General features: G+C 56.4%; 1 protein-coding gene across 9 annotated transcripts in view; it reads left to right on the plus strand.

Annotated features, from left to right (window-relative positions):
• Nucleotides 1-20,061, plus strand: part of EEFSEC (eukaryotic elongation factor, selenocysteine-tRNA specific) — a 266,239-nt gene extending 246,178 nt beyond the window's left edge. For 7 of the 9 annotated variants that reach the window (XM_025448186.3, XM_025448145.3, XM_025448155.3 and 4 more), the window contains one exon: nucleotides 19,593-20,061. In XM_025448186.3, coding sequence (XP_025303971.1) covers nucleotides 19,593-19,752 — 160 coding nt within the window. In that variant the 3' untranslated portion in view covers nucleotides 19,753-20,061. Of the gene's footprint in view, nucleotides 1-9,274; nucleotides 9,451-19,592 lie in introns of all 9 variants that reach the window. The other 2 variants (XM_025448151.3, XM_035702466.2) reach the window with 2 other exon arrangements.
• Nucleotides 20,062-21,556: the final 1,495 nt, after the last annotated feature.

Here is a 21,556-nt window from a genome sequence, read left to right on the forward strand (position 1 = left end):
GTAAGTTAAAAAGGTGGTGGCAAAATTAGCAACATGGAAACGAGATTTGGGAAACCCTGGGTAGGTCATCCAGGAATTTTAATGGTGACGAGGGACTCAGATGGCCTTTACAAGGCAGCTGAAATTTAGATCAGGGAGAGATAGAGTGCCAGATGAGCCAGAAAACAGGGTGCTCTATCCCTTTGCACATGTTGCTATGAATGAATGAGCCGTCAGGCACTGCCCACCAGTCCCCTGCAGCCCCTGGCTCACTTCTCTTCCTCCAGCCACATAAGCAGCTGAGGGACCTGGTGACAGCTGAGACTGGTGGGAGGGGCTGTGTAATGGCAGGTGATACCATGATTTCAGAGGGAAGCAGACTCTGTGGGAGCTGTGGCCAGAGGCCAGGCCTCCCTGACAGCAGCCGGGAGCAGGCCCAACCCAGAGCTTCATACTCTGTGTTCTCCACCAGGGCACAGGTGCCTGGCCCAGGGGGCCATGGGTGACCTAGCCACTCTTCTGGGCACCCTTCTCCTTCCCCAACGCTGGACCTTGCCACAGGGCAAGGAACTGTGGGTGGTTTGCTTAGAAAGAGACAGCAGCTCTGCCCCTTCTTCCCCACACATGCTTGAGTTTTCCTTGGATAAAAATGCCCACATATCCTGGCAGTTCTCACTGTTGTAGCTAGTCTTTAAGAAAAGAGAGTAAAAATCCTCTTCAAAGTGACTGAAATGAAGACATGTGACCATGTCTCTACCAACTGAGGAAACCAAATGTGAGACAGTCACTGGTTTCTGCTCGTTTCATCTCCAGAGAGGGAAAGGACAGTTCTGAATCACTTCGGCTTGGTCCAGGCCATGGAGCAGGCCAGACAGGACCCTGCCTGCACCGTTGAAACCCTCCCTGCTCAGAGGAAATTCCCTGCTCAGTGCTACCATCCCATTTACCCTTTCCACTGCCCACATGATGAGGACCATGGTCCTCATGCCACAGACTTGGCCGTGAAGGCTCTGAGAGTCATGAAGCTGGCCTGAGGCCACCCAGCTGGTAATAGGGAAGCCCAGCACCAGCTCCCTGTCCAGGGGCTCTGGAAGTCCTTCTGCTTGCAGGGCCTGTCCACACAGCACAGAGGACTCCCTGGAAGAAGTGGTCTCAGCTGGCCTTTTCCAGCTGTGGGGTTGGAAGAGGCACTGAGCCTAAGTATCTAGACCTGAGGAAGATCAGGGGCAGAGACCTGGGTCAGGTATCTGGGAGCTAAGTGGAAAATGAGGTAGATCTAGGAGACAGGAGACTCTGAATCAACTCAGCCTATGAGGACAAAGGCCCACCCAACTGTGTCTCCAGGAACTGGGCTCCCCTAAAACTGCACAAAAGTAATTTGAGTGGATACTCCCACATTCTCCCCTCCCTGTTCTGCTCAGCACTAGAAATTGTTAACACAGGGGATCACTTGGGGGCACTGAGCAAAGCCCTGGTCCTTTGACTTAGACAGAATTCCTCTATGTTCCTCCCTCCACTCTTGGGCCCTCTGGAGCCCCCTCAAAGCTTCCATGGGACCCCACACCCCCTGCCTTTGCACTGTATCCATCAGTCTGACCCACTGGGCATAGGGTCAGCATCTTGGGTGGCTTCCTGCCAGCCCTGGAAGCCTACCGCTTTCCCAGCTCCTGCTGCCAATGCAAGCAGTCACCCTCAAGGCCTTAGCCACAGTCCACCCACCCATGTGTGGGGTGGTCGTTGTACTCCCTGAAGGTGGGGGAGTAAGTGCACAGTGGCCTTCGATGGCAACAGCCAGAGGGGTCATTGTTCCCGAGAAGGGATCTGGGACAGGATGTTGTTCTTTCCACAGCTCTCTCCCCTGACTTGCTACGGTGCGTTTATTCATCCTGTCATTCATTCATTCAGAATCCACTGAGGCCCATGCCCACCTCCACCCCGGTGGCTTCTCATGGCTCACAGCCTCCAGGCCTGAGAGGCGGCTGGCCCTACCAAGCTCCTCACTCTCCCTGCGCCACCACCACACCAGCTTTAAGTCACTTCCCCCCAAGCCCCAGCCTCTTCCCTTCTCCAGGCCTTTGCACATGCCATTCCCTCTGCCCACAGCGCTATCCCCTTTCCTTCCCATGGCTTCCTTATGTACCTACTTCAGATTGGCTTTAAACGACACCCAGAGGCCCCCTCTCCGGTCTCCCTGTGTCAGTACTTCACAGTCCTCATGCTCACAGCACCCACTCTTCCTTTCCTGGTACATGAGAGGCACACTGTTGTCAGGTGGTGAGAACACACTTTCTCAAGCCCCAGCCAGTCAGGATTCCAGCTCCACCACTTAATTAGCTGTGTGTTCTTGGGCAGATGACTTCACCTCTCCGGGCCTCAGTTTCCTCATTTCTAAGCTGGGGAGAAATGATAAGACTTCCACATAGGGCTGCTGTGGCTAAACAGACAAATGAAAGAGCACGTTTAAATGAGAACATAGACATAGCAGAGCTACAGCACTTGTTAACTTCTGATGTTAGGGTCTGTTCACCCAGTGGTTACTGGGCATAAGCCCCATGAGGATAGAGACCAAATCAACATGCTCGGCTAAAGATTGAGTAAATGCATATGCCATAGCCTGCTCGGGCCTGGGGCTGGGTGGTGAGTGCCTTACAGCCCTACCTCCCAAGGAACTCATGGCCCAGGGAGAAAGCTCAGCAAAGGCAAGCAGGCAAACACAGACTGAGAAGGACCGTGGGCCTTTCCAGAAGGCATCCAGAGGAGCAGCCCTCATGGCTTAGCTGGAGAAGCCAACAGGAGGATGCAGGCACATTAGGTGAGCACCAGCAGTATAGCTAAAGCTAGGGGTAGGCTTCCCTGGGACACTGGGGGCTGGCAGGCTAGGCCCCAAAGCCTAGAATTCATCCAGAGATGGGTGGGACTGGAAGAAACACCCACCATGGGCTCACTTCTTTCCAGTAAGGGACCAGCCTGGCCTGGTCCTCCCTGGTACAGTGTGTCACAACCCCGGCGTCTCCTCACTGACCATGTGTTTTCATGTGGTGTGCCTAAAATATCTGGCAAAGGGAGGCCAGCCCCGCCCTCTCTAGCTCATACCCTTTTGGCAGGTGCTCTTTGAAACCCAGTCTAGAAGACAGAGTGGAAGGTGTGAGGGGGTATCCAGTCTACCTTTCCAATATAAGGGAGAGGATCCCTCAGGCTGATGATCTTCAGGACCTCCCTGATACTACCCCCTTTTCTGTACTGTGGGTCAAAGCCCTCAGGATCCTGGGAGCATATCATGCACCACAGGACCCATCCCAGGGTAGGTGGCACTAGAGAAGACAACCAGCTTGAGCTGCCACTTAAAGGACAAATCAGCTGGGCAGGGTACTGGGGAAGGCCTTCCAGTGGGGTGCCAGCAGGAGCTGAGGCCGAGACCATTTGCCATGTCCATTGACCGAGTCAGAGTCATGGAAAGAGGGAGAGGAGAGATGGACCATGGGGGAGGAGCTGTATGCTGGGGTCATTTATCACCGGAGCTGCAGAAGAGGCAGAGGGACTTGGGTGGCAAGGGGGCTTAGCACCACCTAATGATTGATACTTGTCCAACAGGGACATGGAGGGCACCAAGCTCCATGCAGCTCCACCATCTGCTCCTACCTGGCACCCTCCCAGCCATCTGGGACACACATCTTCTGTTCAGCCCCTATTACCAGCTGATGAGCCAGCCCAGAGAGCTCACACGGTCATCCTGAGCCACACAGTGGGCAGTAGCAAAGCTATCCCTCTGGAAAGGGTCCACCCCACACGCCTGGAAGAGACTGGCTGCCTGGTTACAGGAGGCCCCAGCTTATAAACATGGTCCAGTTACAGGAAGATTGGGAGGGCTTTTGGTTTTCATTTGATACAGTAATTTCATGGACCTACCCTAACAGGGAGCGTGCTGTGCTTGACCTCAGCAGAAGAGAGTATTAGCTCCAAGAGCTCTATCTCCCACTGACTGCCTGACACGGTCTGAGTGGAGCCTCAGACCTGGTGCTTGTCTGGGCAGAGTCCCTCCTCAGAATCTAGAGCCCAGTTTTTCCGACCTGGGGTGGCTGTGAGCTGTCAGAACAGCCAGGGACACCACACAGAGTGCCTGAGGTAGTAGCTGCCAGTGTTGGGGGAGGGCTTACCCTGTGCCGGTGGGCACGGGGTCAGTGCTTCACATGTAGCATCCCACTGCTTGGACGGTCTCCGTCAGCACCCTGAATCCAGAGTCCCATGAGGGCTCTGGCCAGGCACTTCTCAGAACATCGCCTTTGTTATCAGGGCCACCAGAGAGGAGAGAGCCAGGCATTCCTGGGGCTCTTCCTACATGCTATGACCTTCTCTTGCATTAATCCACGTACTGGCCATGTGCAGTAAGGATTGTGTCCATTTTACAGATAAGAGAATAGATGAACTACCTGCCTTGAGAGTAAGCACGTAATATGCTCATGATCAGGCCTCAGCTCACGCAGATCCAATCCCACCCTCTTTTCCATGTTGCTGGCCGGTTGCTCAAACAGCTGAAGCTGAGAGTCAGGTGGGTAGGGTGGCTCAGTGTGTGGGCACAAGCAAGGTGCTGAAAACCTGGATTTGGGTCCTAGAGACAGGGAAGCCAAGCACAATAGGTCTACTGCCCCCAAATAACTGCATTTTAAAGTAGAAGGCTCTGGCCTCAATTTCCTTCATATCCTCACAGCTACCCACCTCTTGTGAGAGTGAGTTCCCTCATGAAAATGTGGGGCGGGGGCTCCTCTGCCTCCTCAGAGAACTCATATATAGTTTATGTTGCTTTGGCAATTCAAGGTCTTGATTAACACCAATGCGTGGGGCTTGTTCAGCACAGGGGCCTGAACTTCTGCCCAGTGAAAAAGATGGGTGGGCCATTCCGGGCTCAGGTGTGCAAATGATGCTATTATGTGGAGGCCTTTCACTTGCCTTTATTCCTTCTCCCACTTGCCCTATTCTATGGAGGGGGTATGGTAGGAGAGGTAGGTATGAGAAGGAGGGATGGTCTAGGATCGAGCACCATGGAGCCCATGGCATGCATACGTGTGTGCGTGTGGAAAACTCCTGCTAGGCTAGAGCCAGAGTGAGGGGCCTGCAGCCTCTGTGGGAGCATGTGCAGTTTTGATTTGATTTCGCGCCGAGGTGAGGGGTGTCTGTGACAATCAGGGGCAGGAGAGCAGCAGGATTGGCTTGGTAGCACAAAGATATCCTGGTCACTCATTTCAGACACGGAGGGACCTCTGGGACCTTTTGCTTCCTTGTCTCTGCACTTGGGGACGTTAAAAGGATTAGACTTTGACCACCGGAGAAGCAAGAGTGGTATGTGAAGACCTTCTGTCAAATTCAGAAACCTGACCAGCATGTCTGTTCATTTGGCTCCAGTGGCTGGGCCCCAGAGAGATAGCTGGCCCCGTCTATAAAGCAGCAGAGCTCCCTGCGTTTCTGGAGGCACCATCACCACTGATGCCCACTATTTTCCTGTGGTTGAGTGGCCTGTCTCCTCACTTCAGTGTAAGCTGTGTCAGGCCCAGTACCCAGGGCAGGGCCTGACACAGAGTAGGCACTCAGTAGATATGATCGAAGAAATGAATGAACAGGCTGCACATCTGAGGCAAACTCCTGAACTTCTGATCTCCAAAGACAGTGGCTGCTGATGTGCTCGTTGCTTCCAAAAGGCCAGAAATGAAGGTTTGCAGCCCCGAGCTGTGGTGATCTCTCGGCACCAGCTTTCTCCATCTGCCCAAGAGGCAGAAGAGCCCCCACCCCTCCTGGGTTGGCATGGCCTCCCCAGGTGACCCCCAAAAGTGCCTCCAACTTTGAGATGCTAGGCTCTATGCCTGATGCCCTACAACCTTGCCCAGCTCTGTGCCCCAGCCAGTATGGCTGTGGGCTTTGTGCAGAGCCGGGCAAGGTAACCAAGGCCCCCTCAACTCTCTCCGCTCCTGGACCATTCCGTTTGACCTTTGTCACCCCAGCCACACTGGTGACCACACCTGTACCCCCTGACTAGTTGGAGGGTGACACAGGATGCTGTGGGTACCTGGTCCAGGCTCACTCTCTGCAGGGCTCTGAGTGCCCCTGGCTGGTGTAGGACCACCATGATCCAAGAAGGGGGTGGTGAGTCCATCCTCTCTCCCCTGGGGCTCTGCTAGCACTCGTGTCACCTTGTCCCCTGGGTTTCTCGTGGCCTGTCATGGTCTTTAGAGGATAGGGGCTTCCTCTGAGCGAAGCTCAGGCCACCTCAGCCCCTACCATCACACCCACATAGGACCATGCATGTGGCAGACGTGAATTCCACATACACAGAGCAGTGTGCGGCACCTCACTCCTCAGTACCAGTAGCACAGGTGTCTGACATTTAAGGCTTGCACAAACTTTATTTGAAAAAACAAAGAGGAAGAAGGCATCATTTCCAGGGCTGGGGAAGGCAGAGTGCATCTGCAGGGCCTTTTCCCATGCCCAGCTCTCTCCACGGCTCTCTCTCACTGCCTCTCTAAGGGGCTGTTCCCCACTCCCTGCTAGAATAGAGGGCTGTTTGACCCGCTTCACAGACATGGAAACTGAGATTTATGGGGCCATCTCCCAAGTACCCTGCAGAGCCCACACCTCCCAACCCAGTGACCTTCCTATGGCTGGCTGTGGTACCAGGGCCAAGCCTGGAAAATGGGCCATGATGACAGCTATTCTTTGATACACATGCTGCACTTCCCAGACAAGAACCCCTCGTGTTCATGCTGGCACAGAGACACCCATGGATACCAGCTCAGATCCATCGGCACTGTGCCCAACCCTGGGCCAGTCTTCCCCGGCCCCATGCAACCCAGACTCCTGAGAGTGGAGGAACACCTGGTTGGAGATTCTCCAAGCCAAAGCCTGTATACTCCTCCAGACTCAGGGGTGGCCTCCCCTATGTACAGTAACCCCATGAGGCCATGATGAAGGACCTGAGCCGTGTGGCCACAAAGTGATTAAATCCTAACCAGAGCAGAGCCACAGACAGTGTTTTGGAAGAAGAAGAACAACCCAGTGGACAAGGGTCTGCACCAGCCTGTCAGCAGCTATATGGGGTAGCATGGAACCAGAGGAAGGAAGCCACATCCCTATCATGCCTACAAGAGCACCCCAGGGCTGGTAGGGATGGCCAGTGATCCAGAGGCAGTTGTAGTGTAAAATACAGTGGGAGAAGGACCAGGACGAGGTGAGAAGGTATGATGCCACTTGCAGGCACCTCTTCTGTGCCAGGCATTGTGCTGGGCAACACCATGTTGTGTGGGCACGGGGGTGGAAGTGGTAGGAGCCAACCTAGGTTCTGGTGCCTGGTGCACACGGCAGACAGAGGTCAAATGGATATTGTGTGCATGCAGTAATGGTACAGCCAGCCTCAGAGGGCCTCAGAGGGCATGCTGGGTGTTGGCATGCCAGGTGGGTGGGTTACCCCATGCACATACCAACCCCTGTGAGCCTGAGAGCCACTAACCAAGCCTGGGATCTGCCTGTGAGGGCATGTCTGTGTGAAGTGGTGGGGACCCCTGTGCTAATCCCAGCTGTAGTCTTCACAGGTCAGGGAGGGGGTAAACCATCAGAGAGGGACCACTGAAGCTCAGCTTCCTTGTCAGCCGGAGAGGACTGCCAGCCCCGGGGCCTGCCCACCCGCCTCTCCTTCCACTTTGGAAACAGGGCTGATACAGTAATCAGGACGCCACATATGGCCCCTGGAAGATGACTGCTCCCCAGGCCTTTGTTCACCTTCATTATTCTGGATGAGGTTTTTTTTTTTTCCCAAGTCATAAAAATGACATTTTTAATATGTGGAATTTTTTTTAAAGAAAAGCAATATGAAGAAGACTTTTATTGTCAATAAGCTCTACCTTTTAAACCAGTTATCTTAGTTTCTGCTCTAGGTATTTTAATTGAAGATTAACTGCTGTTAAAGAGTGTACACATTTAGGGAGTGAGTGTTTGGAGTATTAAAATTCAGCTCCCTTGGTGGCAGTGGTGGGGACAGTCTCTGCGGGGGGCCACCAGGGACCGTGCTCCTCCCCCACTGCTGGCCAAGGGGCTGTCCATGGAGGCGGGCACCTGCAGGAGGGGCAAATCCTGGCCTTTGCACGGAGGGGCAGGTTGGGGAAAGTCCAGTAGCAGAAGTTGGTGCCCTAGAGGCAGCTCCTGCTGTAGGCCCTACTCCCGTCATCCCTCATCCTGACTGAGGAAGACGCCAAAACTCAGAGCAGGGCAATAAGGCCACCATGTCACACGGCCTGGTATCCAGACCTGGACCAAGGGCTCAGAGCTCTGTCAACCATCCCCCACCCTCCCCTGCCTGCCCAGCCCTCACTGAGGCCTGTCTCCAGGAAAGCTCCTTGGCCTGGTCACTGTCCTCTGATGATTACCTGTCTCAGTAGCCATTGTGTTCTGGGAGCTATACAGAACCCACAGAAGGAATGGATCCTGCCCTCCAGGGGTCTCTCAGTCCAGAGACATGTGTGTACACGCATGTGTGCATGCATATACGTGTGCACATCATTGGCAAAGTCAGGCTTACCGTCGGTACCAGCACAAAGGTGGCACTCTGCAGTACCGTCTGAAAGAAGGAAGGTGACTCTTCCTCCAACTACCTGGAAAAGAACTTGGGATCCAAGTAGTAATGAGGATGTATGATCACTTGTTTGCCACTAGCCGTGTGACCTTGGGTGAATTATTTTGGATCCCTGGGCCCCAGTTTCCCTGAATGATGGAGTGGATATGGTGCCTTCTTTGTACAGGTTAAGGCATGGAAAAGTGCTTTTCTGATGCTTCCCTGACCAGACACTGTGCCAAGCTCTGGGATCTAATCTCTATCCTCAGAGTCATAGTCAGGGAAGTGAGCTCATGTACATCCATGACAGAGGTCACATGGGGGCAGGCCCAGTGCCTGAGAGTAGCCCCATGGGCACCAGGATGTGGTGCAGCAGAGGGGAGTCCAGCTCTGAACCCAGACGGCAGGTTTGAGCTCAGCCTACCACATCTTCACTGTGTGATGTTGGAGACGTACTGGCTCTGCTCTCTCTGTGCCTGTTTCCTTGTGTGTAAATAGAATCAACACCCAGGGAGCAATTTAGGAATGGAGGGGCAGTGTGTATAGAGCACTCTGAATAGGGCCTGGCATGTGACGAAGGCACAGTGAATGCTAGCTAGGATTACCATTGGTGTTCTTTTCGTGATTATTGAGAACTGGCTGGTACCTGTCCTTGGGGCAATTCAGGCTAGGCCTGCCTCACACAAGATGGTCTTTCTCCTTCAGACCCCTTCTCTGCCATTGTGGCCACTCTCAGCATCTGTCAAGGCATGGCCAAGTTCCGGCAGTCCCCCGATGGAACCCAGAACATAGAGACACGTGAGGTGTTCATCCCTGGAAGTCTCTGGAGACAAGTTCCTCACCTAGCCCAGTCCACATTGCCCCAGCCTGGGAGGTGCCAGGTGAGAGGTGGCTGCTGCCCAAGTTAGTGTGGTCCCCGGTCATGCCAGTGCCCTTGCCTTTTGCCATCTCCTCCCCACCCTCAGAGACAGTAGCCTCAGCCCTTTACGTGCCCCCTGCCCATGGTGTTGCCATCCTGCTGCTTTGTTCCCAGTGAGGAGCAGCAGGACCCTGGGGTGGCCAGGCCAAGTGCCAGACTCTCAGGCCTGCAGTAAGGCAGACAGCTTTGTAAAGCCACAGGCTTGAATGCAAAGTGCTACTCCCCATTTAACAGCTGTGTGACCTTGGGTGGTCACCTCCCCTGCCTGGAAAGTAGCTTAGAGGATGTCTGGAAGCTGGAATGGGATGCTATATGAACCCACCTGACTGGGTGTGTGTTGAGAATACTAGCTAAGCAGTGTCCTATGACAGTGGTGGCAGAAGTGGAGGCTGAGTGACCTAGCAAGTCCCCTACCCAGCTTGCTACTTGCCTATGTAGCCTGCCTCAGCCCTGTTCCCCCTGGAGCACAATAGGGATCCAGCCAACCCAGGCCCTAAGGTCCAGCCAGCCTTCCCCACCTAGACACTTCATCAAACCTCAGCCTAGAGGGACAGCCAGAAGGAGTCTCTGGGAACACTACTGTCCAGGTTCCTATCCTGGAAACTGCCATTCAGAGGCAGCTCCATCCCCAGGTTGCAGTCACCAGCACCACCCCCTGCCCATGTCTGGCACACCCCTCATGGAGCACTTGGGCAATTCCCTCTGAACCATCAGGTCCCCTCCCACGTAGTTGTACTGCCTGTGCTGGTGGGGAGCGTGAGCCTAGGTACTGGGACTGGGGTCCAGGTCCCCTGGGTGCTGAGGAGCAGGCCTCTAGAGCTAGGCAGACAACGACATATTGGGAGAAGAGGGCCAGTGCATTCCTGCCTCCATCAGCCCAGCTAGCAGTTGGCCAGCCTCCTGCTCCCCAAGCCTCCTGTGGATTGACAGGGCCTGACTGGACTGCCCAGCAGTGGGAAGGTGATTAGGAGTCAGATGGACAGGTGGGTAAGCTCTGACCTCCTGGGAGGTCACCCTTGGGAGAGAGCCAGCTGTCAGGGTCCAGCCCACCGGTAGATGAGGCAGTTACCAGTAGTGCCTCTTCCTGGAGCTTCTGGCCAGTGTTTATAGACTGCACCTTGTCCCCCGAGGACTCGGGATCTGGACATGAGGCAGTGTGTAACCCCATGGTCTCCTTGGAGGCTGGAGGCCTGGAAGACATCATAAAAGGCCAAGCCAAGATGTTAAGCCTTCTGCTGAGAAACCGAAGGAATGAGGTTTGCCAGGTACACAAGTGTTGTGGGTCACCCCAAGATGAAGGAGCACCAGTACAGAGCCAGGGCAGGGTGAGTGGGGGACCCTTCACAGGGGTGAGTGTTGGGACCCTGTGCAGAGGTGAGTGGTGAGGCCCTGTGAATAGGTGGGGGGCTGTGTAGGGGTAAGTGGTGGAGGTTGAGGACACACAGGGTCTGCAGGAGGTAGTTGGGGAGGAGCTGGCTAGAGGAATTTGGACACCTGCCTGAAGAATGGCTGAAGATTTTGAGCTGGGAGAGATGATGAGGTTTTTGTTCTGGAAAAAATCTCTTTGGCAAGAGACCCAAGAACAGATCAGAAGAAGGAGCTGGCAGGAGAGCAGCCTGGCGGCTCATGCCAGAAGGCCAGCACCTGAGGCCCCAGTGCCAGCAACCTGCTCCCACAGGGCCCAGGGGAGCACTGAGCGAATGGGCCAGCCATCAGAGATGCCAGGTGGGCTCCCCACTGGGGGCTGTGCATACTCAAGCAAGGGTTTGAGCCCTGCCTGAGCTTCTGGGTTGCACACTAGGAATGACCTGGGTGGGATGTAGAGCCCCTGGGTGCTGGGACTGCAAGCCTCAGTGCCCCCGCCCCCACCCCACAGCCACTTTAGAGAGATGAGGCCCCGCCCCTGGTGGGCAGGTATCATGGCAGCAGTGGGCCGCCCCTGTGAGCAATGGGATGGGGCTGGGTAGTTCAGAATATTGGGCCCCCAGCCCCACACCAGCTGCACCCGCAATGTCCTGTGTGATGGCAAACTTTTCTCCACCTGGGCTGCCTGCCCCTCTAATAATTGAGCCTCCAATTCTTGAAACCAAGTCATTTCCTTTTTCAGAATGGTTTTGTTTTTGCCTTAAAACAAAATCCTTCCTTCCACAGAATGCACTAGTTTTCCCTCCCCACACACCCCCAATCTCCAAAGGCTTGACTACATTATAATTTCAATTTACACGGTGTGGGAAAGATTTGTGCAAAGGGTCCTTTTTTGTTTTTGAAGAATTCATCATTGCTGCTAAGAAGCTTAATATAAATTAAAGGAGGAATTAGGCAACATTAAGACATCAAAATGGGGGTGCGGGCGCCCGTTGCCTCGCCTCCACCCAATCAAAGGGGCCGCATGGAGCCCATCGAGTGTGCGCTCGAGAGCCTCAGAAAGAGCGCGATTCCAATAAAGGGCCTGTTGTGTCGCCCGCCTTCCCCTAATTCCCTTTGTTGCAGGGACAGCAGAGTACATGTCTGATAAAAACTTAATCACCTTATCTTTTTAAAGCAAATTGCATCTTTGTTTACATACGGGCTCCATAGCAGGACGAGAAAGGAGAGAAAACCAGGCAGCTTTCCCAGCCTTAGTCAACACGTTAAAGACGTGCACTCCCAAGGATAAATGCAGAGAACCAAGGCTGACAAAGACATGGTAGCAAGGTAGCATGGTAGCAAGCATGGTCACCGGCACCTCTCACGGATGAGGTCAGGGGCCTCGACAAAGGGAGCCAGCTGACTGGTGTCCCCACGGGCTGTCCCCCCAGGCCATTCTCGCCTCTCTCCACCCACAGTGCTCCCACTGGCTCCTATTGCCAGCCGGGCTCTCCCTAACATGCAACTCCCTCCAAATGCCAGCTCGCCTCTGGGCCTTGTGCTAATACCAGATTGCCTGCCCTATTTGGGCCTCTCCTCTCCCCTGGCGCTGTCAGAGCAAAGCTTGTACAGGGCCCACACAGCCCTGGGCCACTGGCCTGCAGAGGGATCTGGGTTCAAATCTCAGCTGTACCACCAACTACTGTGGGTCTGTGGGCAAGTCCTCGCACCTCAATATACCTGCAGGACGGGGTGCCAACAACAGCCCTGTGCAAACAGCCCAGATGGGGCCCTACTGCCTTGTGTCAGGGCCACCTCTGCCGCAGATGAGTCTGCCTCCCATTTCTGCCCCCCCAACCCCTCCTGGCCAGACTGACTTCCAGCCTTCCCCTCAGCGGCATGTCCTACACAGGCCGCCACATTAGCCACTACAGAGGCCTTGCCAGGCGCTGTGCCACCGATACCTCCCATGACCTACATACACAAGGCAGCTTCTTGAACAGGGCGGGCAGGCAGAGGCCACTTTCTTTGGGTGAAGTTTGACACTGCAGCCCACCCAGCATGGCAGTTGAGGGACCTCGGCCTCGCCGACAGAGGTCCCTCCTGTGGGCAGCCCCTCAAGCTGCTCACAGGCCAAGCATCCAGTCTAGACTCAGGGACCGGCTGGATTTGAGGCCCTCCATGGCCATCCATCCCGGCTACCCCATATGTCAGCCCAGCTCAGCCACCAGGCATGTCCCTCGGGGCTCCCCAGCCCATCCGTCATCACCAGGATACTGACCCCAAAAAGGTCCCCTGCCCCCTGCCCCAGCTCTCTTTCTGCCCTGTCATTTCGGCTCCTTCCAAAGCTGCTTGTTCCAGGAGGGGAAGCTGGAGTGACTGGATTTGGCTACAGCCCCATGGGGCCAACCAAGGGGGCCAGTGACCCCAAGCTGCTCGCATGGGCTCAGTTCCCACTGGGGGGTGCAAGCCGCCCACCAGCGTGGAGGCCCCTCTTCAGTCTGGCCCCCAACATGAAAGCGACGCCAGCAATTGGAGGCAATTTGCCGGCCTTTGATGGCTATGTCAGGGCGGCACCCGCGGCCAGGGCTTGGGAAACAGTTGTGCTTCTCGCATTCTTCCCTGATTACCCCTGGCCCAAGCCAAGACCCAGCAGCCTCCAGCCCACTGTGCCTTTGTGTGGAGCTGGCACTCGGTGAGAAAGGCCAGCCCGGCCCTGGGAGAGTGTCCCCAAGGAAAGCCACGGCGAGCAGCGTCACCCTGGGGTCACATCGGCCCACCCCCACCATGTCCTGGGCCTGGCGTGTTGGGGAATGGAGCAGGGCAGCCGAGCCACAAGAATCCTGAGATTTGGGAAGGAGCAGAGATATCTGCTGAGGCCCAGTGGAATCATGGCCACCATGTGAACCTCACACATGGAGCACATTTAACTCTGTGCCCACCGTACAAGGTAGGGAGCCAGGCTCCAGGTCATGGGGGCCCAGGGCCTGCCATCTGAGCCTGAGCTTCCCCATGGGCCACCAGCTCACAGACAGGTATTTCCTAGTCCTGGAGGCATGGGCTCTGCAGGAGCTCTTCTCTTACTCCTGCTGCCCTGTGCACCTGGGCGAGACTGCTCCTTCCCTTTGCCTTCATCCCGTGAACCCTCCCTGGGCCTGCCTGCCACGCCCCGTGCCCAACACTGCAGGGGCACACCCCTCTCTCCCTTACAGGCCATGAGGGAGACGAGTGCAGAAAGCAAACATCATGCCAAGTGGGGTTCAAGGAGGAATCCTGCTTGGCCTAAGCAGATGAGGGAAGCCTTCCCACGGAGACTGTGGCAGAGCAGGCCTGGCCAGACAGGAAAGGCACGGAAGAGCGTTCCAGACTCCTGGCTTGGAGTGGAAGCAAACAGAGGCTGAGGGGCAGAGGGAGGTACACGACGGATAACCCAGGTCTCAGATGCCAAGTAAGAGGACAGACTTCATCCTGTTGGTGGCACCCAGTCCAGAGTTCCACATGTGCCTCCGAGCATCTCCCCCACAGCTGGGGGCAGGACCAGGGAGGAGGTCCCCCGGCAGTGCCCCGGAGGCCTTCCATGCCAGGACAGGGCAGCAAGGGCAGGGAGCAGGGGGGACCCTCTGGAGGTTGTGGAGAGCAGTGCCCTCAGCCTGTGCCTCCCAGTGACTGCACCTCACAGAGCAATGGCCTCAGAAATCCAGGACTTCCAGTGGCCAGGGAGCCATAAGCATGGCCTGAGGTTGTGCTCTGCCTGCCCTTCACCGGGCAGAGCCAGATCACTGCAGAGATGACACCGCTGGCCTAGAGAGCCAGTGAGCTTCCTGGCCCACAGCAACTCTGAGAGCCCTAACCAGGACGTGGGGACAGACGTGGCCCAGGGGGACAGCTCCTCCCCACCTGCCTCTTCCTCCCCTGCCCAGCCCTCTGCAGTCCTCTTACCCTCCCCCTGCTTCCCCGTGTGCCCATGCATTCAGCAGCCAGAGTGCACTGGGTGGCACTGCGCTTCCTCTGGGCTCGGGCCTGGGTGCAGGAGGTCATGCCAGTGGCCCCTGGTACGCGGCCTGTGAGTGCCCAGGTTCACAGTAGAAATCTTGGGAAACAGAAAGAAGTAGGTGGAAGAAAGCATTGCGTGTGACTTATTCCTGATCCCTGACAGCCTAGCAGATAGTCTTCTGAAAGTCTTTTCTTTATGCATCCCAGAGTTAGAGCAGGACTCTTCCAACAATTTGTATTCCTGTGGGGTGTTTTTTTCAATTAACTCGTAAGTTTGTCTTTATATAAACACTTATCAGGTGTCATTTCATCTCCCAGAATATTTTGCCACAGCAAATGCACGCTAGTCCTATCCTGACTGCTCTCCTGGGGGTCTCAGTGCCCCTGTAACTTCATAGGCCACGTACCTTCTCCATGATGCACGCAGACCTTGGAACCGGGTAGCCTCAACAAGTCCTGCTCTGTCTCTCCAGACCTATGTGACCTGGGGCCAGTTACTGGCCTAGGCCTCAGTGTCTTCCACACTGTGCTGTGAAGGTTAAGTGCCTGCGTACATGGCAACATCTGTGTGGACAAACTTCAGGTGCCTGGTTAGGACTGAACCCCTGGAAGGGGCTGGGTCCACACGGTGCCATTGAGGGAGCTTAGTAGCCAATGCTTGTCCAGCAGGGTCCTATCCAGTGCTGATTCGTTCGGTGGTATTCTTTGAGGCCCTCTCTGAGCCAGGGATCGCTCTAGGTACTGGGCTTCCAGCAGTGCACGGAGAGACAAAATCCCTGCTGTGGTAGAACCTGTATTTTAGCAGGGGCAGAGGACAGAAGAAAGAGGAAATTACAGCGTTATGTTGGGAGGTAATCATAGCTATTGGAAAAAAACAGAGCTGGGTAGGAGGGGTCAGGGCAGAAGGGGAGAAGGTAATCAGGAAGGCCTCACCAAGAGGTGACATTTGCACAGTGATTAGAAGGAGGTGGACCTGGGGGCCATTGGAACTTCTGGGGCAGATCTTCCAGCAGAGGAACCAGTGAATGCCAAGGCGCCGAGGTGGGAATGCACCTGATGTGTTGGGGTGAGGGGAACGGTTCAGAGACGCAATACAGGCCAGGTCGGGTAGGAGGAGAGCGATGCAGGAGTCAGAGTCCAGGGGCTCCAAACACACTCCCCACGTCGGGGGCCATCCCAGATGGGGCCACACATGGGTACCTGACCCATGTGGCCTACCAAGGGGTGCTTCAGAGACAGGCCCCGAAGAGAGGGTGGTAGCTCCACAAGCACAGGATGATGTCCCTGAGGCCTACAGGAAGTGTCAGGAGTCCTGGTGGGTCCCAGGCAGATGGATAGTTGGCATTTGGCGGCCTCCCTCACCACTCTGAGTCCCCAGAGGTCTCTGGGACCCTCCCTGGTTTGGGTACTCAAAGAGCATGGTACGCAGAATGCATTATATGGACATGGTAAGCTGCAGTCACCCTGCAGCCCTACTAGCATGTGGCCACATGTCCTCATCGGCACTCAAGCATCGTGATGCTCATTCCAAGACTTGGCACTCAGACTCCCTTTGCTTGCAGACCCTTGCCCAGGATCTCCCTGTCATCTGGCTCCCGTTTGGAGCTCTTCATCAGAAAAGCCTGCCCTGGGCACATGCGACCTGGCTGCCCTCCCCTCCTGGTGACACGGCAGTTTTGTTTCCTTGATCGTCTTGGTGGCTATCTGAATTATCTTGCTGGCTTGTTTCCTCCCTGCCCCTTCTCAGACTCGTAAAGTCCGTGATCTGCATATTCACCTCCATTGTCTACAGTCCAGGAGTGTTGTGTGAATGTTTTCCAGGGAACGATGCAGGGGTAGGTAGGGAGAAGCTTGGGGTGGGCAACAGCTCCGACCACCGGCATCCTGAACTGCCCTTCCTTTCCCTCCAACTGCTGTCTGGCTAAGAGAGAAAGGCCACTGTTAACAAAGCAGCTCCCAATGACATTTGCCACAAATCCACAGCTTCACCTATTGGGGAGGCTTTCTGGGCATTGTGTCCAGGCCACCCCCAAATGGAGCAGAGGGAAATGAGACTGACCATCTCAGAAGACCAATTAAATGGCCGCATCTTCACCAGTGCCAGAGAGATTTTTCTGGCTCTGCCTGCTTTGGGCCCTGTGAGGTATGCACTGTGTGTAACGAGAGCCAGCCTGGGCGAGATGGACCGCCGATTGGGCCACGCCTGTCTCCCCAGCCCAGCACAGACGCCGGGGAGCCCTGCACCTCTGCAGCCATCAGACCTCCTGGCACCAGAGGGAGACAGGCTGCCCATGCCATTTGTCAGGGTCTGGTGCCAGCCACCTTCTCTGTTTGCAGAAGGAAGGCCGGGGTGCCGATTGAGGGAGGCATATACCTGCAGGCCTCGAGCTAGCTTGGGGCCCTGGCCCAGGGCCATTCCCACGCCCCCTCCCAGGAGGTGCACAGACCAGCTGGGTGTGGAGCTTGCCACCAGACACCGTGCTGCCCAGGCAGAGGACGATTCCCCTCGGTAAAGGTCCTGCAGGCCCCTGGTATCCCAGAGCCCTGTCGCATCAGCTGCTGGTCCCAACCTTCCTGGGTTTTTGAGAGGCCAGCAGTCTCACCCCTACCTGTGGACAGGGAGACTGAGTCTCTCTTAACAGGAAGCAGAGCTATCCCTGGCAGACTCTACAGTGTCCCTTAAAGCAGCCAGCTGGTCACGCTTCTAAACACCCGGGACGCTCTCACAGCCTGTGTTCCCCCGCAGAACCGTTTTCCAGAGCCAGCCAAAGGTGGGCCCCCGCCAGGTGATGGGCTGGGGGGCAGTAACCTGCATTTGCCATCAGGTGCAAGTCCAGAGTTCAAAACCTCGCGCTTCCTGACTCACTGTGGGGCCTGGAGTGAGTCCGTGCCCTCTTTGGGGCTCCATTTCCTCAACTGTAAGATGAAGGGGCTGCTTCAGCAAACACGCAAAAGTGCTTGGTCTGAGAAGAATAATCCACATGCCCCTGCCACCCAGAGCTCCCCACCTGGTTGAGGCATGTCAAGCAAAGCTTGACACCAGAGTGTCATGTCTGGCTTCTCTTCTCAAGGAGACAGCTGCTAGCACCCAGCTGGGTGGGGCAAAGGAGGAGGCCCCTGAGGTGCTGGTAGACCGGGGTGTAGCAGGGCATGCTGGGAGGGAAGCCCCCTGCCTGGTGCCTGCCCCCCAACTTCCCACCAACTTTGGACACCCAGCTTCTAGGTCCACTGTCCAGTGCAGTCCTTCTGTGCATTATAGAAGTAAGTAGGTGGATGCAGACCTGCCAGGTCCCTCTTTTGGCAAGATCATTGGATCTCCACACTTACTTGCCCCTCGTCAGGGAATGAATGCCGTGTTCCCAGCTCTCCCAGTAGTTATTGCTGCCCACTGGGCCTCCTTGCCCCATGCAAGTCTCACTGCCCCCTCAGCTCACCCGCGCCACAGCCCTGCCAGCTTGCTCCCACCAGGTTCCCCCAGCAGGGTTGTGAGCAGCCTTTCAGGGTGCAGAGCTAGTCTGAGGCCTGGTCACAGCCTTGAGGGAGGCAGAGCCTCCACCACTATGTTTGAAGCAGCCAAGCACTCACCCTGGCCAGCAGCCTACAAAGAGGCTGCACCATGCTGCTACCAAGCAGTTTCCTCATAAAGACAAGCCCCAGAGAAAGCCTGATATTCAAGGATTGCAGCCTGGTCCTCCAGGATGAGTGGAACTTCTTCCACTGGCAAGGTGGGGAAGGGTGTTCAGGCAGAGAGAACAGCATATGCAGAGGCTGATATGTGTGACAACAGGGAAGCCAGGAATGGTCACGTGCTCCTCCAGGCTGCAGGGACAGCACAAACGTAATGGAAGAGTTGGGGTTGGCCTTAGGGTGTCAACAGGAAACTGGTTTCCACTCAATCATTTGGCTGGAGAGGGTGAATATGAAGTCTGCATACAGTGCATGGTGGAGGGAGTGACAGAAGGCTGTCATTTAAAGGTGCCAGTTAAGAAAAAATAATAAATAATAAAAAAAAATAAAAATAAAGGTGCCAGTGAGACATGGTGGAAAGCAGTGGGGGCTGTTCCCACCCTGCTTGGGGCTGGAGGGACAGCATGTATGAAAGCCCAGGGAGAAGGATCCCCAACAGGAGTGACAGCCTTAGGGAGCAGGACTCAACATCCCAGCTGCTCTCTCTGCCCACCATCTGTCCACTGGGGCTCTCATTGGCTGAACCCAACCAGAAGCCAGAGGGCACAGGAGCCCACATGCCCTCTGCAGAGGTCAGCCTCCCCGGCATACAGAGGAGTAGAGAGTGGGTCTCCAGGGGCAATTGGGAAGCACCAGCCCCAGGGAGTCCCCAAGTCAAGCTTCACTGTGTATGTTTTAACATGAGTGTTCTGGGAAACAGCAGGAGAGGGACAGGGCCACCAAGTGTGGGGCTGATCTCCATAGGAGCCCTAGTGCAGAGTGAATGGTGGGCGGGGGCCCAGGAGACAGAGATGGGGAGCTGAGCTCCAAGCTGGACAGGCCTTTGACACAATCTAGCACGGTGGAGTAGGGGCCGGGATGTAAAAGTGGACCATAGGCCTCGGGTGAGGGGAAGAGAAGCGGGTGAGGGGGGAGAAGCGGGTGAGCCCAGGGTGGCACCTGGGTCCTGGCTCAGCCTAGGAGGGTGTGAGGGTGTTGCTGAGCTGCGGTGAGGAGATTCGGAGATGAGTCAATGGGAGTGAGTGCCCGTGCAGGGCAGTGAGTGGACGGAGTAACAGGCTCTCCTGTGCCTTGCAGGTGGCCTCGGCCCCGAGTCCAAGAGGATCCTGACGCCCACCCTCAAGAAGCGGGGCCGAGCTGGCCGAGGGGAAGCAGCCAAGCAGGAGGAGGTGGCCGAGCGGCCCGAGCCTGCACAACACGTGGCCCTCAGCCTGTCTTTCAAGCGTTATGTCTTTGACACCCACAAGCGCATGGTCCAGTCTCCCTGAGTGTCCCAGTGACCTCCCCCAGGACCCCTTGCCCAGGCCCCAGATGTGCCTCGACCTCTTGCAGTATGTCCCTCCCCATGACCCTGCAGACGCAGGCTCCCAGGCCTGGCAAGGAGCCCGGGGCTACAGTGGGAGCGGCACCAGTGCCGGCACCCTCCCACGGGCTGGTGGCCAATGTTTCCAGCCACTGAGCTGGCAGCCCTATGAGGGCCCATCCACACCGTGCCCCAGGTGGCCTGGCACTTCCCAGCTGTAAATAAATGTCCCATGGTGCCGGCCTGGTCTGCTGGACTCTATGACTTCACCGGGGAGCAGGCCAGCCTGTGCCCAAGGGGCGTATCTGGAATCGGCAGGGTTCAGGGGAGGGACCAGAGCCCAGGGGCCTGAGTCCAGGGGGTTCTCTAGACAGCCATGGCCAGCGAGAGCTCTGCCAGGAAGGGCACCCCTGGAGTGCTGGGGAGCCGCGAGTGCCCAGCCAGGGCATCAGGGCAGAGGCAAGTGGGAGGTAGGTCCTACGTCTGGGGTGGAGGCGTCCGGCCTTGGGTGTCGGGCCTACCCTCCCCAAGCTGTGGAGGTGAGGGCAGGGACCAGGAGCACGCCCCCTCTAAAGCCCAAGAAGCCCTACCCTCGCCTCTCACCCCTGCCACACAGGCAGCTGTACCCCTCAGCCGGAGCTGTGTATACTCAGAAAAGGGTGAGGTGGCAAAACCAGCTGAATGATGGAGAATCTGTACATCCTACAGATGTCCAAACACTCCTTTATTTGACCTCCAGACAGATGCAGAGGCTGCCTTTGCAAAAGTGGGATCAAAAATATTAACGGGGCAGTGGCCATCCAAGGACTTGGAGTGGTTAAGTCCTGGAGCTGAGGGCAGAGAGGAAGGAGGTGGCATGCAGAACGTGCTGTCCTAGGTGCCAGGCCTGGACACAGCCCCTCGTGCTTCAAGGGGGTGTGAGAGCGGCTGGCCCTCACAGGGACCCAGACGTGAGGCTGGGCCGGGGCTTGCGGTCCAGAGTGACAGCCGAGGGCTGGGTAGGCAGAAAGAGTCCAGGCCCAGTCCCCTCTTCCCCCTGGGGTGGGAATGAACTGGAAGGGGATGGGTACAGGGAAAGCTAGGTGCTTCCAGCAAACTGTCCCTTCACCTCTTGGAGCCTCACTGCCACCGCCCGAGGGGACACCTCCAGTATCAGCAGGGGCACTTCTTGCCTGGCCCCCATGTGTCTGCAGACCAGGCTCCAGGGCCCCTCTGACACACCCCCACTGCTGTCCTACAGACCATCACACCAGGGAGGCAGAGAGCTAGGTCTCCCAGCGAGGGCTTCAGGGCAGTGGTCCCAGGCTGGCCACTTCCCATGGCTACGCAGCCCTTTGGAGTGGACACAGCTGGGAGGAGCTGGGATCGCCTCAGGTCTTGCATCTTAGATGAGGAACCTCCCTCCTCAGTGTGTAGAGAATTGAGGCCAGAGCTGCTGGGTACCCCCCAGCCAGGCCGGGTCCTCCCTGACCGAGAGGTGTGAGGCTGACCCCCTCCTCTGGAGGTTCCAGCAAGTTGAGATGGAGAGAGCCTTTGGGCACATCACTGTTCCTCTCGCCAAATGAAGGGCCATGTGCCCCAGCAGAGCCCCTGCACCCCCCAGCAGGCATAGAGGGGGCTCACTCAGCAGGAGCTAGCCCCGGGGCCACATCATGGGGGAGGGGGAGACAGGGTGGACTCCAGCCACTGCCTGGGTTCAGCCCGCCCCTCTGATGTGTGAGCTTGGACAAGCCCCCCA

The sequence above is a fragment of the Canis lupus genome, chromosome 20, assembly GCF_003254725.2.
Source record: "Canis lupus dingo isolate Sandy chromosome 20, ASM325472v2, whole genome shotgun sequence".
Lineage (NCBI taxonomy): Eukaryota > Metazoa > Chordata > Mammalia > Carnivora > Canidae > Canis > Canis lupus.